The 15,742-nt window shown below is 46.5% G+C and overlaps 1 protein-coding gene across 7 annotated transcripts in view; it reads right to left on the bottom strand.

Annotated features, from left to right (window-relative positions):
- Positions 1 to 15,742, bottom strand: part of LOC146191065 (uncharacterized) — a 48,307-nt gene that overhangs the window by 25,417 nt on the left and 7,148 nt on the right. For 4 of the 7 annotated variants that reach the window (XM_084601515.1, XM_084601521.1, XM_084601522.1 and 1 more), the window contains 7 exons: positions 15,549 to 15,578; positions 15,241 to 15,354; positions 12,282 to 12,991; positions 11,721 to 11,890; positions 8,794 to 8,917; positions 7,992 to 8,205; positions 4,375 to 4,450 (listed from right to left, as the gene is read on the bottom strand). In XM_084601515.1, the coding sequence (XP_084457641.1) occupies positions 4,375 to 4,450; positions 7,992 to 8,205; positions 8,794 to 8,917; positions 11,721 to 11,890; positions 12,282 to 12,991; positions 15,241 to 15,354; positions 15,549 to 15,578 (1,438 nt within the window). The remainder of the gene's footprint in view (positions 1 to 4,374; positions 4,451 to 7,991; positions 8,206 to 8,793; positions 8,918 to 11,720; positions 11,891 to 12,281; positions 12,992 to 15,240; positions 15,355 to 15,548; positions 15,579 to 15,742) is intronic. The other 3 variants (XM_084601516.1, XM_084601517.1, XM_084601519.1) reach the window with 3 other exon arrangements.

The raw sequence follows: 15,742 nt of genomic DNA, 5'->3' as shown, positions 1-15,742 counted from the left end.
CAGGGCAGCGACCCGTTCCGATTGCGAGATTGCACGTGATATGCTTCGGGCGATCGAGGAAATGGCTGTAAAATGGAGGAGCGAACAGACTTGGATTGGATTGGATTTGCTGGCCTCACCCTTTGTAACGGGCGGGCATCGCTGCGGCTAGGAGCGCCCCCTTTGTAACGGAGGTGGTGGCCGCTGCCCCCATGCTTGACTTTTTTTTCCCTCAAATATTTTGTTCTTAATTCTTATTGGCAATTCTACTTCTAACCTTACGCTTCATTTAGGCTTTCACTTGATTTTTGGGCCCCACCTGGCGGCAGTAACCACAAAACGTTCCGTATTTCTTGCACCGTACAGTAGACGGCACTGCCCAACTTCCTGAAACTCATGGTGCGGCTTTTACTCGGGAAATTTTTTGTTTTTTTTTTTTCCCAATTTTCTTTCTAAAGTTCGGGGTGCGGCCATTACATGAGTGCGGCCATTACATGAGTGCGGCCATTACACGCGTGTATACGGTACTTGGTTGTGGGTGAGGTTAAGGCAGAATGTACAACTGCCGCTCCGGCACCGGCTGCAACGGCAATCTTTACACCAGCAGAAATGAAAGCATCCCTGGAGACTGCGTTGGTTCCATCTGCCGCTAGGCCACCTCCTATAGTATCCAACGTTGCACCCCCGGCGGTAGCTGCGGTAGGAGCGGGAGTTAGGCCGCGGTTGGTAGCTACCGCCTCGCGAGTTGACGGCACGAGTTGGGGCCCCTGTTTTTGCGCAGCTGTGCTTGGCGGCACGCCAAAGGTCACGCTAAAGGTCAATGGTAGCTACCGCCTCGCTACGCGAAGGGCTGAAAAGTGAAAGTAGTACAGTTGGAACCCGGATATATCAAATTATAGTTATATCGAACTCACGAAATATCCCCTTGAAAATCCCATGTAAAAGTATAGGAAAGCCGCGAACTCAATTTCACCGGTCGTTCGATATATCGAACTCCGCACCACGCACTGGAAAGTGTGCCTTCCCCAAAGACGATCGCATCACCCTCGCCCGATTGCCGCGTGACGTTTTCAAGCCACACGCGGAAGGAATGAGAGGAGTCAGTTCGGCTAGGGCAGCGCCGCGCCCTTTCCCCAAAGGCGCGCGCATCCGCGGTTATCGTTTCCCGCGCGCCAGCACGTGACATTTGCAAGCCATGTGCGTGAACGAACCAGAGAGAACCGGTGGGAACGAGAGGAGAAAAGCGCGATAGAGCGAAGCGCAAGGGTGTGCCCATTCTTTTGCCGAGCTATCTCTCTCTTTCCTCTCTCCCGGCCTTTGTTCGCAGTAGCACGCGCTACGCATGCGCCAATCCAGCTCAGCCCGTTTTCAGACAGAACGTCGGACGCTTTCTCCTGCGTGTGTTGCGAACCCTCTGCGCGCGGCGGCTCTGCTGAGGCTATAGGGGAGAAAACCTGGGCCAGGGGGCGCTGCGCCGCTCTGTGCGTCAGCGCCCTCCATGGGGACCACGTCAAAATCTACGCGCAGCCCGGCCGCGTCGTCTGCTCCCCGCCTCATAGAAAAGCATGCTGTCGTCTGCTCCGCGCTGCTTTCCAGCACGTGTTTGCGCGCGCGCGCTCGGTTGTTACTCTCCTCCTCCGGCCGCATTGTGGCCGCCGTCGCGCTCTAACAAAGGGGGCAAGAAAAAAAAAACTGGAATGAAAAAGTGACGGCGCGCTTTTTCGCAAAACTCGTGAAAGTGTTTATCTCTCTTCTCCCTTTCGTGTTGAAACGATGGTTGTCGGATTTTTTTTTTTTTTAGGTATCTCGCACCTCTGTTTGTAACTGGCGGTGCCGCAGCAGCCATCGCGGAACCAAGTCGGCCTCAAGAAACAGATATATGTCATTAATGCCATCACTCGGCGCTTATAAAGGGAACACATACGTCAATCGTTCTATCCTCATACGCGATCCTGCTTCGGGAGCTCAAAACTGCGCATTCGCTAGAGGAGATAACTGAACTAGGGATTGCACAGCGTAGCTGTGGAAATAAGAGGACAAAGGTTTACTTGGAGAGATGTCCCCGCCTGCATGAAAAGTCGTCAGGCATTTGCTCGTTCTTCGTCTCGCGGAGAGAGGAAACTGCCGAAAAATTGGCATGCCTCGGCTTCTCGTCAGTGATCCAGGTCGTTAAGAAACCTCTCATCGTTAAAGGTAGATAAGTCATTGATTTCGGATGGCAGCGCCACAGCAGCGAACTCCCCCTGACCGCTGTCAGCAGGAACCAAAGGGTATACAAGGCGGCATGCTTTGTGCCTTTGTAGGGAACGCGTCCTAAACGCGCCGAAAACAAGCACCACGGCGCCGGCAGCATCGCCTAAAACGTCTGTCCCCAAAGAGTTTAATAGGCCCCTTTCAAGTGAGCAGTCACAAATGGAAAGGAAGCTCCCCAACCAGCGCCCGGAGCACTCGTCGCTGTGTACACGCGTATCAATTCTCAACGAGCAGGCTGGACCCTTCATTCTCTGAGCAACATGGAAGTGACATCAAGAGGTGCCGCCTCAAGTCCTTCAAAATACCTGTCGCTTGCCTCTGCCTTCGAGTACCGAATTCGCGTTCATGTTGTTGTTGTTTTTTTGTCTGAGCCTGCCAAGAAGCGCTCTTTGAAAACAATGTCCGCGGCGATCAATTAGTCATAATTTCTCACTTTCGAAAGCACCGATAAAAAGCGTGCCTCCAGCCAGCCTCTATGTCAGCCGGGGCACAGAAAAAAAGCAAAAATAAGAAACACCACTGGCAAAGAGCGCCGGCTTTGCGCGCACAGCCGCACGACCATCCCCCCTCGTCCTCACTCTCTTTCTCCCGCTCCGCGTGCACGTGCGGCTGCCTGTAGCACGCGCTCCCGAGCGAGCGGGCTGCGCAGACTCCGCAGACAGCCGCGCGCAGCGCGGGCGCGGATGCGCGTAGGTTTTGTAGTTCCGCTCCGCTGGAAACCGAGCGCTGGCGTCGCGGAGCAAACTCCAGCTTTGGTTCCCTATGGCGCCTGCGGAAGTTAAGAAGCGGCAGATCTATCTTTTTTTTTTCTTTTTGCGAGAGTCGTTTGCTTTTATCGTTTTGCTGGTTGTGCTGTATGTACGCGCGGCATAGCGTAAGATATGACGTTACGAAGCGGTTTTTTTTTCTTTTTTTTTTTTTTGCGGGAGCCGTTTATCCTTGCATGTATGAATCAACGAAAGCACGCGGTCAGCTGCGATCATGACACCGGCTTTTAGCGTTTTTCGCTTCAAACAGCATTTGCAGCCACTTTACCACGCTTTCCAATGATTTTGTGGCAGCAGACTAGCCCGCTCCAAGCGCGGCGTGATAAATCGAACCACGCTTGTGCAATCAAGCCATCACGGGCAGTCTGCCAAGTTCGCTCCCCGCCGTAGCAGGAGCTATCAAAAGATAAAAGCGACGCGACGTTATCGCTGCACAGCATCTTGGCACGCTGCCAAGAAATGAGCTGTGGATGAGACTACCGAAACGGAGTGAGACATGCAAGCGATAACGCTGGCGATTTCTGCCGCGGCGACACAGAAACCTTGTTAAGAGCTGCCGCGGTGGCTGGTACGGCAGAGGGACGCAGTTCCAACAAGTTGGAAATTTTTTGCTCTATCGCTGCCGCTCGTCGCTGAGATCGCTTAATCGCTTGCATGTGAGCGAGCTGGCCTTAACGCTCCTCCAGTGCAAAAGTGGAGGGTGGGTTCATTATGCGAGTGAGTTGATTACACGACAAATACGGTATCGTTTTTTCGCATCGTAAGTGCCGTCTCAAGCAGATTTCTGTATATAGAATTATCGGTATATCGAACTATTTCGCGATCCCCTTCGAGTTCGATATATCCGGGTTCGACTGTATTGCTTTCGCAATAAAAGGCTAGATGAGAAATTAGCATGGCAGTCAAGCGCTGCAAAACCGCACACGCCGCGCCTATAGTTCTTGCCACCGCTGCCTCGTGCTGCACGGTGCTACGAATGTTTGGCCGTTTCTTCCCGTCCTTATTTCTTCCAGCATTTTTACTCTCCTTTACTTTCTTTCCAATTTTTACCAAAAATGTCTTTACTATAAAGGGGGAAAATATAGTCATCTACTGAAAATGAACTGGGACTTCAGTTTCAATTTACTATATCAGAGTTTAATATAGCCGGGTTCTATTGTATAGCGACCAACCAGCTATGGTCATACTAGGTTTGCGAATACCCCTGCAGGACAATAGAAATGGGTCTTGCTTCAGAACACGAAGGAAACTGCCAATGGGCTACTTTTGACAACTAGCCAGCAACGCAAGCTAAGCAGGCTGCCAGTCACATCTGAGTGGTACAGGAAAAGCACCAAATGTAAACAGCAACTGTAGCAGTATAATTCTGCCATACCTTTGCCCACAAAAGAATGCTGATTCCATGCTGGAAACCCTGGTGGTCCAGGAGGTCCTCCTTGCCAACCAGGAGGCTGCAGATGGTGCAAAACATTCGACATGTAAATGCCCGCCCACTCCTGCATTTCCTAATATGATCAACCACCTGGACACACTAAAGAAACACCCCTGAAATTAAATATACCCACAAGCGTACATACATGCTTACTAGAATGTGTGTTTCATAAGAAAAGAACATCCAACATAGCTACCGGAGCCACATGTTCAGGAACTGTGGATTTAAACCTCAACACAGTAACAGTCTTTTTCAGCCAAGTGGCTGCATATCATATTAATCCTGCTTTTGTATTGAAGCGTAAGCTTCACTACGCTAGGTAGAGCTGGTCTTCGTGTGGCACTAAATCTGACCTTCAAGTGACCTTGACCTAATTATGTGCACATGTCCATGATACTGTGGTGTCCACCCAAAAGTACACTGCGCCTTCATTTCCTCACAACCTCCTTGGGTTGTACTATGTCCGTGCACGTTAGAAGGCCCCCAGGTGTTTGAAATTACTGAAAAGCCGTCCACTACCGGGCCTTTTTCACTTTTTCCACTTTCACTCCTACCTTTCTCCCTTCCCTCAGGTCTGACAGATACCGTGCCTTTCCTAATTTACAATTTAAACAAAACATATGAAAACGTGACCTTTCCCTAGTTAGGTGTGGGTGTCCACAATTCCGTAGCGTCCACCTAAATGTATAATGTGCCTTCCTTACCTGAAAATTTAACTTAAAGAAACATTATGGAAAAAAAAAAAAAAACGCGGATTGAAAAGGCAGTGTTCAGAGCCTACCACTGCAACTCTCATAGCTTTTGATTTATCGCTAGGTTCAAGACATGTTTAACCCCCCCCCCCCCCCCCCCCTTTTGCTTTTCAAGTATGTAAGCCTGGAAAATGCATGCGCGCATGCATATATGCTAGAAAAATGCAACAATAGCTTCGGAGCTATCTCATGGAGAAGAGGAAATGTTTCTGCAGTCCCCAACCAAAATACCTCAAAGCTTACAGCGATAAGCTTAGCTTTCGCCACTGTTTTCCTGAAGCTCCATCAACTCAGTTTCAGCTTCAATATGTTCATGTGCAAAGCTAGCTATGACAGATGTCCAAGGCAGATTCTGGTTAGTACTTAGTTTGGCACCTTAAGATGAAAGACTGCTCTTTGCACAAAAATCGGTCGCTTTATGCAGATTTTGATAGAAAGATACCACCCAATTTGTGCATTATAGCTTTCTGAAGTTGCGAATGTGCATGCACGGCTCTTTAAATTGAGGTCAAGTTGTTCACAGTTTTGATCCTGCAATCTGAAATACACAGGCTCCATTGGCATCATTCTGGTCTCACTCAAAAGACCAAGATTCAGGCTACTCCCATATTTCGGCTCGCAACCACAACCAAGCCCTTGAAGCAAAAAACAAATGAACACAGTTGCGCAAAACACACTCCTATTGGGCTCCAAAACAATGTGACAAAAATGATGACTTTCAGTTAACTGCCTGCGTTGACTAGCTGAGGCCTGGCGACACTGTGAGACATTCGCACCATCATCGCGTCCATGTCATATCTCCTACAGTACCTACAGTACATAAAATCTCTACACAGCACACAGTGTATATAAAAGTGCCGACGCAAAGGTTTTTGCCCCGCAAAATGCTACATTATTTAATATATTCCTGAATGCACGAACATGGTGTGAACGTGGAATGTTTAGATTTGCACGTCATCACTGGCTTAAAAAGCTAAGCAAGGTAGAGATAAGATGCTAATTAATATAAGATAATTAATTAGGATAATTCAGACTAGAGGCATGCCAGGGACACTGCATGGCTGCATCACATTATCAGCAATCGGCGAGAAAGTACAGACACTCCGCCAAGGCCCAATAACAGTGTAGCCAGTAGTGCTTCGAGTCTGAGTGAAAGCACGCACCGTACCCTCAAGGCGATTCCTGCTGAGTACGGGCAACACAATCGCGGCGCTGCAGTAGTGATGCGTAAGCAACTTTCAAAAGCACAACAGATCGAGCCTTCCGGAAATGTTTCTGGCACAGCGGCGGTGCCAGAACAGCGTCCCGTGACATCTAGAATTTTTCGAAAAACTTTACAAACTATGACAAAAGCTATGGGACCACATGGCTTAAACAAACATACAGCTCGTGCTTCGCAACCCAGGTCAAGCAAGTGAAAGTGCATAGCACAACCACCGACGCTAGTAAGAAATTTGAATATGCTATACGCGGGGCACTGGAGATACACAGTTTGGGAAGGCATGGCGTAGACAGTAAGGCGGTGACAGAGCCCAACCGAGGCGATCTTGTGCAAAATGCTGCAGCAGTTTCAGGAGCAGGTCCCAAAACAGTGAATAAGTGAAGGCAAAATAACGGTGCGGGTTTTGGGACCGCCAAAAGTGGCTTGGCTGACTCTCTGGGGCCTGCAGACCCTGTTTTAAATATATCTCAGGGAAACTAATGTGGACAGAGAGGGAGAAAAAAAATCAGAGCTGCTCAGCCATGGTCAGCACCTCAGCAAAAAGCACACTACCAGTGTTCACAGCCCTGTTGTATTGTGTGGTGTATTATGGCACGTAGGCAAATAATCATGTGCCAAATGCAAGGTTTAATAAAACATATATCTGCTTAGTGAGAAAGAGTTAAAAGGTTTATGGGCACTGTAATATACTAACTGGTTTAAAAGCTTTGCATATTTTAAGTAAGAAAGAGCTGAAATTTCAACAAGACTGTCCCAGGAGTAAGTTAGAGAGGAATGAAATGTGTTTATCAAAAAACTGTGGGAAATGCTTTTTCCTTAGATTTTTCAAGTTTGAGATGTTTGTGATGAACATTGCTTTAAAGAGTTTGCATAAAGGATGATCTTGTTTTACAAGGACAAAGTTGTGAGTGAAGTTACTGCATGCCCGATACGAAGGAAACATAAAATTCTACCTTTTACAATTAAGTGCTCTTGATGGCCGTATCAATTCTTTCCAAGATGACTGCCTTTATAAGGTGTAGTTTACTGCACTTCATTGTCCGACAAAGCCTGAAATTTCTCTTTCATATTTTATTTTTGACAAATCTAATGTAATTCCTATGCGGTATATTAGCCTTCTGTATTTCAGCATTATGGGCAGCTGCATCGTGTGCATCAGCTCGCTTGCTAGGCACTCAGCAAAATTCAGTTTCACGCCCTTGTCTTTCGACTCTTTTCACTTTACTAGTAAATTATGCCTCCTACTAAATGCAGCATTACATTTCCAGAGTGCAGTGCAGTGACTACACTGAGGCAGACAGTGTAGATGACGTCTTCAGTGTTTTTTTTTTACGGACATCGAAACAGCAAACGTTCAGCAACGAAGATTGATGTGCGCTGAGGCAGCCTCACCAACTTTTGGCCTTTATTCATGGAACACAAGAGAAATGCATGTCCTTATATTGTGCACTTTTTATGAACATACACCTACTGCCGCTTTCAACAAAAAGAAAACAGAAAATCAATAAAAACAAGCCAAAGGAGCAAACAGGAAAAGAAAAGAGGGGGGAATCAACACCGTGGCACGAGTGCAGTGCGTGGCTCACCACAATGGGTGACTGCGGCTGAGACTTGCGAAACTGGGAGATTTTCTCCAGTTCTGCCTTGAGTTCCCTGTGCAGCTCAGGGTTGAGAATCCCTGCCCGCAGCTGCTCTTCTGTCCGCTTCAGGAACATGTCCGGGTCGGCCAGCATCTCGAACATCTGCTGTTGCTGCTGCTGAAGGCTCATGTCGCTATGCTGGCCCACGTGGCTGCGGAACCTAGCGATCAGACCGGTGAAGGAAGCCACAGTTTTTATTAAAACTCCTCCAAACCTTTTTCCTGACGCTCCAACAGCACCAAGAAGTTGCCCTCCCTTTCATGACATCTAGGAAACCAGAAATGTTCTCTCATTTCCCTAGCATGCATCTGAAAGCTATGACAGCAGGCTCAACGTTGTGTACGCAGCAGTAAAGCACGCGCAACACTCCATCTGCCCAACCAATCCTGGGTCAATCTTAGGTCAATCCTGGGCCATCGCATGGAAGATTATGATTTATTTTCACAGCGACAATATAAAATAAATACATTCATCAATGCATTCTTCTTCCCACCTGAGTAAGGACATAAGCCAATGAAGGCACCCTACCTCTAAAGGTTTTTGTGGTGACAGAACAATGCAGCATACTAACTGCAAAAAAAAAAAAAAAAAAAAAAAAAAAAAAAAACACTATAATTTAAACAAGCCTAAAAAAAATGCTGCAGCAATGGCTTGAAAATCTTAAAAAGCAAGTTGGTGAAAGGTTGCCCAAGAAGCAAAAAATAAGAGCCACGCAGTCAGCCTCTTCCTGCTGGAAGCAAGAACTCACAGAGAAGCCCACCTTGGATCGGACATCAGCTTCCGAAACAAAGGTCGGCCAAAACGGTCCACAGGGGGCTGCATCGGTCCACGACCATGAAAGCCACCACCAGCACCGCTCCTCCCACCGGAATCTGTCACAACACGCACACGTCAAATGCCAGGAATGCAAATGAAAGCGCGAGCAACATTTTGCTGGGCACACGAAGATGTACCCACAACAAAATAAAGTACAGTCGAATTTCAATACGCACACGTCAAATGCCAGGAATGCAAATGAAAGCGTGAGCAACATTTCACTGGGCACACGAAGATGTACCCACAACAAAATAATGTACAGTCGAATCTCAATGACACGAACCCAGTTAATACAAATTTTGTGATGATAACGAATTTGTAAAATTCCCCGGCCAGAGCACATTGGCATCGCATACAGCGCACCGAATTCTGAAAGCCCCGCACGCTCTCCCATGTCGCTACGGTCAATACCAAAGTGCAAGCAGCGACTAGTCTAAAGCACTATGCACTACCCACAAATCGTTAACTGTACATCATCAGACCAAAAATTCTAGCCGTGCTGCACACATTGTGAGGTGGTTGCGCACCATACAGACAGGTTATCCAGCCCTCCCCATGCTGCACTGTATTTAGGTTTCAACTGAGTGTACAGTGAAACAAGGGATCACAAGGTCTAATGGTGCCATGGCAACAAAAAGCAGGGACCAAAATCAGAGCCAACTTGAGCCATCTGAAATATGGCCTCATCAAGAATTAACCCGACAAACGCCAAGGGTCATCTCTCAAGTTAGCCAGACACAGTAGAAAGCCAAGCAGTGAAGTTTTGAACTAGTGTGACACATATAGTACTGTGATGTACCTGCTCAAAGTCACAGAAATTAAAAAGAAACACAAGCTGGACTGGAATGAGAAAATATAAAAATACTCGCAATCTGCCACAAAGGGGCTGCGCTTATACGAGCTGATTACACAGGAGCGGACTGCTGTGCATTATCTGACGGAAGTTGCAACTTACATGGTGACACTATAGCTTCGTGACAAGCTGGACAGGAACAAAAGAAGCAGCAGAAAATCTCAATTTTAAAAGAACAAAAAACACAATGGAAGCTTCCCTAGATGAGACACTAGGAAACTCATAGCACTGGGAGAACAAGAATTAGAGGCAAGCTTCGCCATATGAGTAGACGCGAAGCACCTTTAACACAGCCTTCCCACTGCATACTTTTAAGGCGAAAGCCTTTAATGGCTCATGCTGTCGTGGACAAAATGTGTCCTGCTTTTGTGGCGGCTCTGATTGGCCGAGGCAAGTTGACGTCACAGAGGTCTCGACCAATCACAGAGCACCACCACAGTATGCGTGAATGCGTGCTTTATATGACCATATGGAAATCAATGATTAATTAGTGATTAATGGCTGCTTAATTGATTAATTCATAATTACTAATTAACTAATGAACAACTGGCTACTTAATTGATTAATTCATAATTATAATTAACTAATGAACTAATCAATGAATTGATCAATTGCCTACTTAATGTCTAATTAATTACTAATTAGCACCAGTTGCGTAGCAAAATGCAGCACTCTGGCTTTTGTCTTTCACTAAAGTCGCTAAAGTCCCTCATATTTTTTTTTATTTTTCTTGTTTAAATCATTTCAATATTCATATTATTACTGTACCACAAAAATACCATCAGTAATCAGCGTACCATCCAAACACACGTTAGTAAAGTCATACACACAACAATGCGTTACTAGGTGCCCGTATAACACGCTTGGTACCAACGACCCTTCGTGGCCCATGCATTGCGTTTGCCCACCTGGCATGCAAAGGACCTGGGCTCGAACCCAAATGGCGACAAATTTATTTCATTGAGTTACTTCTAATTTCTGAAATACCCCAGTTACAGGAACCTCCTTGCCAATTTTGACTTCGTTTGGACCCTTCCTGGATTCATTTTTATTTTTATTATTAATATTATTAAATGTAAGGTGTTTGAAATTTCCACACGGTCATATGGTTGTGACATCATAACCCTGTCGACCAATCAGGAGTCTCCTGCACAAATATTTCCGGCACACTGGTGCCGGCTACTGCGACGGCTACTACTAAGCCGATGGCTTTTCGATCGAAGGAACTGCACACGCTTTGCATAAAACGGGATGCCATGCTAGTGTGTTTAAAATCCTAGTTTTCAAGCCTTCACAATAACAAGGCACTAACTACTGCCAAGGACACATTCATACACTGTTACCTCACCACCAATGGATGAGAGCTCATGACATCCAGAATGCACTCACTTACCAGAGGCATTCTTTTGAAAGAGAAAAGGAACATAGTAAATATACCATCAGCTTTTTTCAGCAATCTGAAAGCAAGCCCGCAGTGGCTGGTACATTCACCACTGCATGCATGCTAGTGGTGTCCAGCGAAACTTGGCTACATGAGGGCACCTTTCCTGCTTGACACATTAAAAAGGGGGAAGCACACTTAAGTGGGGAGCAGCTAAAACTTCTTCATAGGACTTCCATCATGACTCATTTTCCTCAGAAATTGGAACAAAATTAGAAACATATAAAAGTAAGCACAATTACATTTCACGACTAAAAGAAACTTCATCAAAACTGAAAGCAGCAAAAAAATGGCCCCGTCAACAACACTGTTAGCTATCTAAGTAGTTCACTAGCCTGTATGTATGGCGGAATTCAGAGAGGCTTTTCAAAGAAACCAGTACTCCACAACCTGAACTTTGCAGGAATGCTATTTTCCTCTCTTCCAGCCTCTGTTTTTTTGTCAACACACGCTCCATTTCTGATATGGACGCGTCTCACAATGGTAAACTTGACCTTAGCAAAGCCTATTTCAGACATGATATTTTGATGCAGTCAGACAAAAACACAGGAAACACACAACTCACCCTGCATTTTCCGCAAGTCTTCGTCCCTGACATCCATATTTTCACGGGCTGGCCGAAGAGGGCTTTTGAACTCATCAGGGTGCTTAGCCTTGTACTGAGCCCAGCCACGTTGCGAGGCATTTGACACTCCACCAACAGACTTTCGATAGTCACAATCGGCACGAGCTTCCCTGCAACACGAAAAAATAAAAAAAAAAAGCATGCTCTTTCTGCTAACATCACACAAATGTTTTGAAGGGAAATGTAAAACAAATTATGCAGCCTTTAAGGTATTACACAAAAAAAGCACGGGCCAAAAAGAGTATGCAATGCAAATTGCAGCTTCGAAAGAAGTTACATGCATAACTCTACCTTAAGCACCCTATGTAATTAAAAACACCCCACAGATTTCAGCAAAGAAACTGAATTCATGCAACTGCCAGTATCTGAAACAGCAAACGTTCCTACTTCAACAGCACGGAATTGTACAGCAGCAGCAAAGAAATAAGAAAAGAACAGACAGACGAAACATAGCAACACCTGGGCTGTTGCTATGCTAGCCAAGATCCCTGAAGTACTCACTCTGCATGACCCCGTTGTCTCTTGTGCTGGGGAGCTTCTTGACCAGTGCTGTCCGCAGTGTCGCGCTTCTTTTCAACCTGAACACGCATGTCCACATCACCTGACGGTAGCACTTCCATCATTTCCACATCACCATTCGGCCTCTCGTTTTCCTCGCCTTTACCCTTGCCGCCTTTCCCACCGCGCGTTTTTTTCCCTCGGCCCTGAGATGAGGAACTAGAAGATGACGAAGATGATGACGATGATGACGACTTCCCCAAACTGTGCTGTTGACGCTCGTCCTTGTCTTCGGCTGCCTTGCGCTGCTTGCTGGGCGACGTCTTTGTAGGGGAAGACGACCCAATTTCGCCATTTTTCGCTAAGTCTTCCTCACCTTTTTTGCGGTCGCTCGTTTTTGGAATGCGGAACTTCCTTGGTGGTGACATGATGGCTGCATGTTTTTCTCGGGCAGATAACTTGTTGCTGCCATTGTGCTTGTTGGGAGATGCCTGCTCCGAGGCAGCTGTGGTTGCGGGTGACAGTGTGTTTTGCACAGTGCCTTGTGTGGGCGCAACTGCCACCGAACTCAGCTGCAACTGTTGGCGCTGTAGCGGGGGCTGCCCGGGCATTGTAGGCAAGGCAGGTGGCGGCTTGCTGGTATCCACCACTGATGCAGCCCGCTGGTGTAGCCTGGGATCTCTTGCTGCGAGAGGCGCGTGTGGTCGCGGTCCCTGCAACAGCACACCAGCCATTTGACTTCGAGACGCAGTGTGGGGATGCAAACTCGTCAACAGTTCACGTCTGACGAACAGCAGAGGCACAAATGAATGCAGCCCTGAATTCTACCGCAAAGCTTTTCTAAGCACATGTGCAGAGGCAAATGTGTTTTTGTAGCATGCCATGTTCAAATATCCGTATATGCTCGAATGAAATTTTTAAATTTCAAGCAAAACAAGGAAGTCACCAGAGTTTCTACAAAAAAATAAAAGTGTGCAGTAAACAGACATGCAAGATCCATCTCCAAACATTTTTTGCATGAGTTGAATGCACAAAAGCAGTGCATTTCATGTCAAAAACTGCGATGGAATGGAGGGCTTAAGCTCCTCGATCATATATGCCTCACCATCTCAACAACCTCTCTCTGGTTTAAATTCCTGTCAAACAGTCCTTTTTTTTTTTTTTGTTTAGAAGTTTGCTCGTGCCACTCAATAGGCACATACTGAAAGTATGCAGTGCACTTTCGTGAATGTCCTGTATTTTGTCACACCACAATGATGCTGCTTATTGATAACACACATACTAGTATAAACTTAGAAAACAAAACTGCGCAGTGAACATTCTGGTGCAAACTCAGAGTACAGACCCTGGTGAATGCATGCTGCTTGGCATGACATGTCTGAGCCTCCAACAGTTGCAGCAAAGGACAAGGATCCAGTTTGAAGCAGACTAAATTCGCTAGGATAATCACGCAAGTTTACATGGTTAAACCAAGTGACACATCAATGCCAACTTCACACACATGTTCAATGTAGGCAAACACACAGGCAAATCATTTTTGAGGTCCTGACTTTCTGATCAATCTTATAAACTAGTGCTTTTGCACTAAAAGAATGGTTAACACTTTCCTGTCCGCGGGAAATGGAGTGGTTTTTGAGTGGTGCTATTAATATTATTGTTTCTTTAATTAAACTCGCTTGGTACAGGAGTGTCAAGTATCAAGGAGGAATTCCTCTTCAAAAAGGTATTAGTGACAATCCACATATTTATTTTATAAGTCACGAAAAAAAAGAAATATCAGCGAAAAATTGTAGTTATAGTAGTCGAGGTCGACTATGCCGACGTCAAGCCCTGGCTGTCCTCTAGAGGAAAACATGACTCCCTGTGCTGCCGGCGGCAAGTAATACTACCCAAAAGACGTCCCTCTGCAGATAACAGTTGCGACCTTCAGAACAGTGATCTCTTTCGATCAGTGCGCAGCAAAAGCGAAAATTTTGGGGGAGCGAACGCGAAATTTATCGAGGCATGGCTGTCCACGTTCCGGGTCGATTTGACGTAGTTTCGCTGTCAATGCTAAAGTCTGAAGAACTGAATTCGTCTTCCGAGTCATCACTGCTGCTGTTCGCATCCAAAAACGAGCTCTCCGATGCATCAACTTCCGCGGAACTGCGCGGAAGCAGGAGCGCGCAACGTCGACGCCTTGATGTAAACAAGAAGCGTCGATTACCTGACTCTGAAGACCAGCGCGGCACGGCGGAAAAATTAATTCAAAAGCAAGACTGAAAGAAGGGTTCCTCTATTTCCCATTGGATGATGCCACTCGTCAAGGAGCGCACTGAAACCGGGAAAATTCTAATCGTAAAACCATCGACAGCGGGCTATCGATGGGAATAGGCACGGACAGGAAAGTGTTAAGCAACACAAGGCTAAACACATTCAATATACCCAACATTACAAGACTGTGACAAAAGCCCGACCTTAACAAACCAAGGGGAAATGGTAATTTTTTTTACAAACAATGCTTCAACCAAACTGTACAAATAAATAAATATGGCTTCTGCCTTATCACCACTATGTGTATTCTCATTGACAGTAGTGAAATTCCCCACCACTTTTGACCTGCTGCACTTAAAAACAACCTCGACATGCAACACATGATCACCACTCGCTACACAAAGCAGGGCAAGCCCACCAGCCACAGCGAGAGAGAGAGAGAAGGGTTGCCCACTACACCTGTCAGACGGTATTCACACGCCACAAAACACGAGCTGCAGTAAGGTCACCATGTTGCAGGTGTACCATGTGGCTGCAACAAAACCAGTTTCATTTTTGCGTTTTACGTAGGGGGTTGCAATGCAAGCCACATCAACCGCTTCATGAAAAGCATGCTGCATGACCACAACCGAATTCTCTCACCGCAATGCAAGCCACATCAACTGCCTCATGAAAAGCATGCTGCATGACCACAACCGAATTCTCTCACCGGTGGACGTACAGCCATGTTAGCAGGTGGTGGAGCAGGTGGCAGCACAGGTGGCAGCGCAGGTGGCCGTGTTGCAGGGACACTAGACGGGGGCCTCAGATTCTTCAAGAGTTGCTAAAAGCAGCACCAATGAAAAGAGACAAAATGGCCTTTCTCAGTTAACGCCATTCTGACAGCTCAAAGGGCAGAGCATTCTTCCCAGCAACACCTTGCTGGGAAGAGAGCCGCTACAACGAACACCACACACAAGAGAGAGAGAGAGAGAGAGAGAGAACAAAGTGCACACTGTCTGTTTGCCAGGAACTCACTTCAAAGCCAGTCTGCAGAGCCAGCCTTATCTGAAAATTAGGGATATTTGCAGAGCATTGAAGCAGGGTGCATGGGAAATACAGAGGCCAGTACAAACAACACAGATCCTCAGCATACCTACCAGCATGCACAGTGCCATTAGAGGGACACTAAAGTGAATAATTCCAATTGTGGCACTACTCTGCGGTTGAAC

The sequence above is a fragment of the Amblyomma maculatum genome, chromosome 4 (genome assembly GCF_055883805.1).
Source record: "Amblyomma maculatum isolate TAMU_Amacu chromosome 4, ASM5588380v1, whole genome shotgun sequence".
NCBI lineage: Eukaryota > Metazoa > Arthropoda > Arachnida > Ixodida > Ixodidae > Amblyomma > Amblyomma maculatum.
This window is presented reverse-complemented; position numbering and strand designations above follow the sequence as displayed.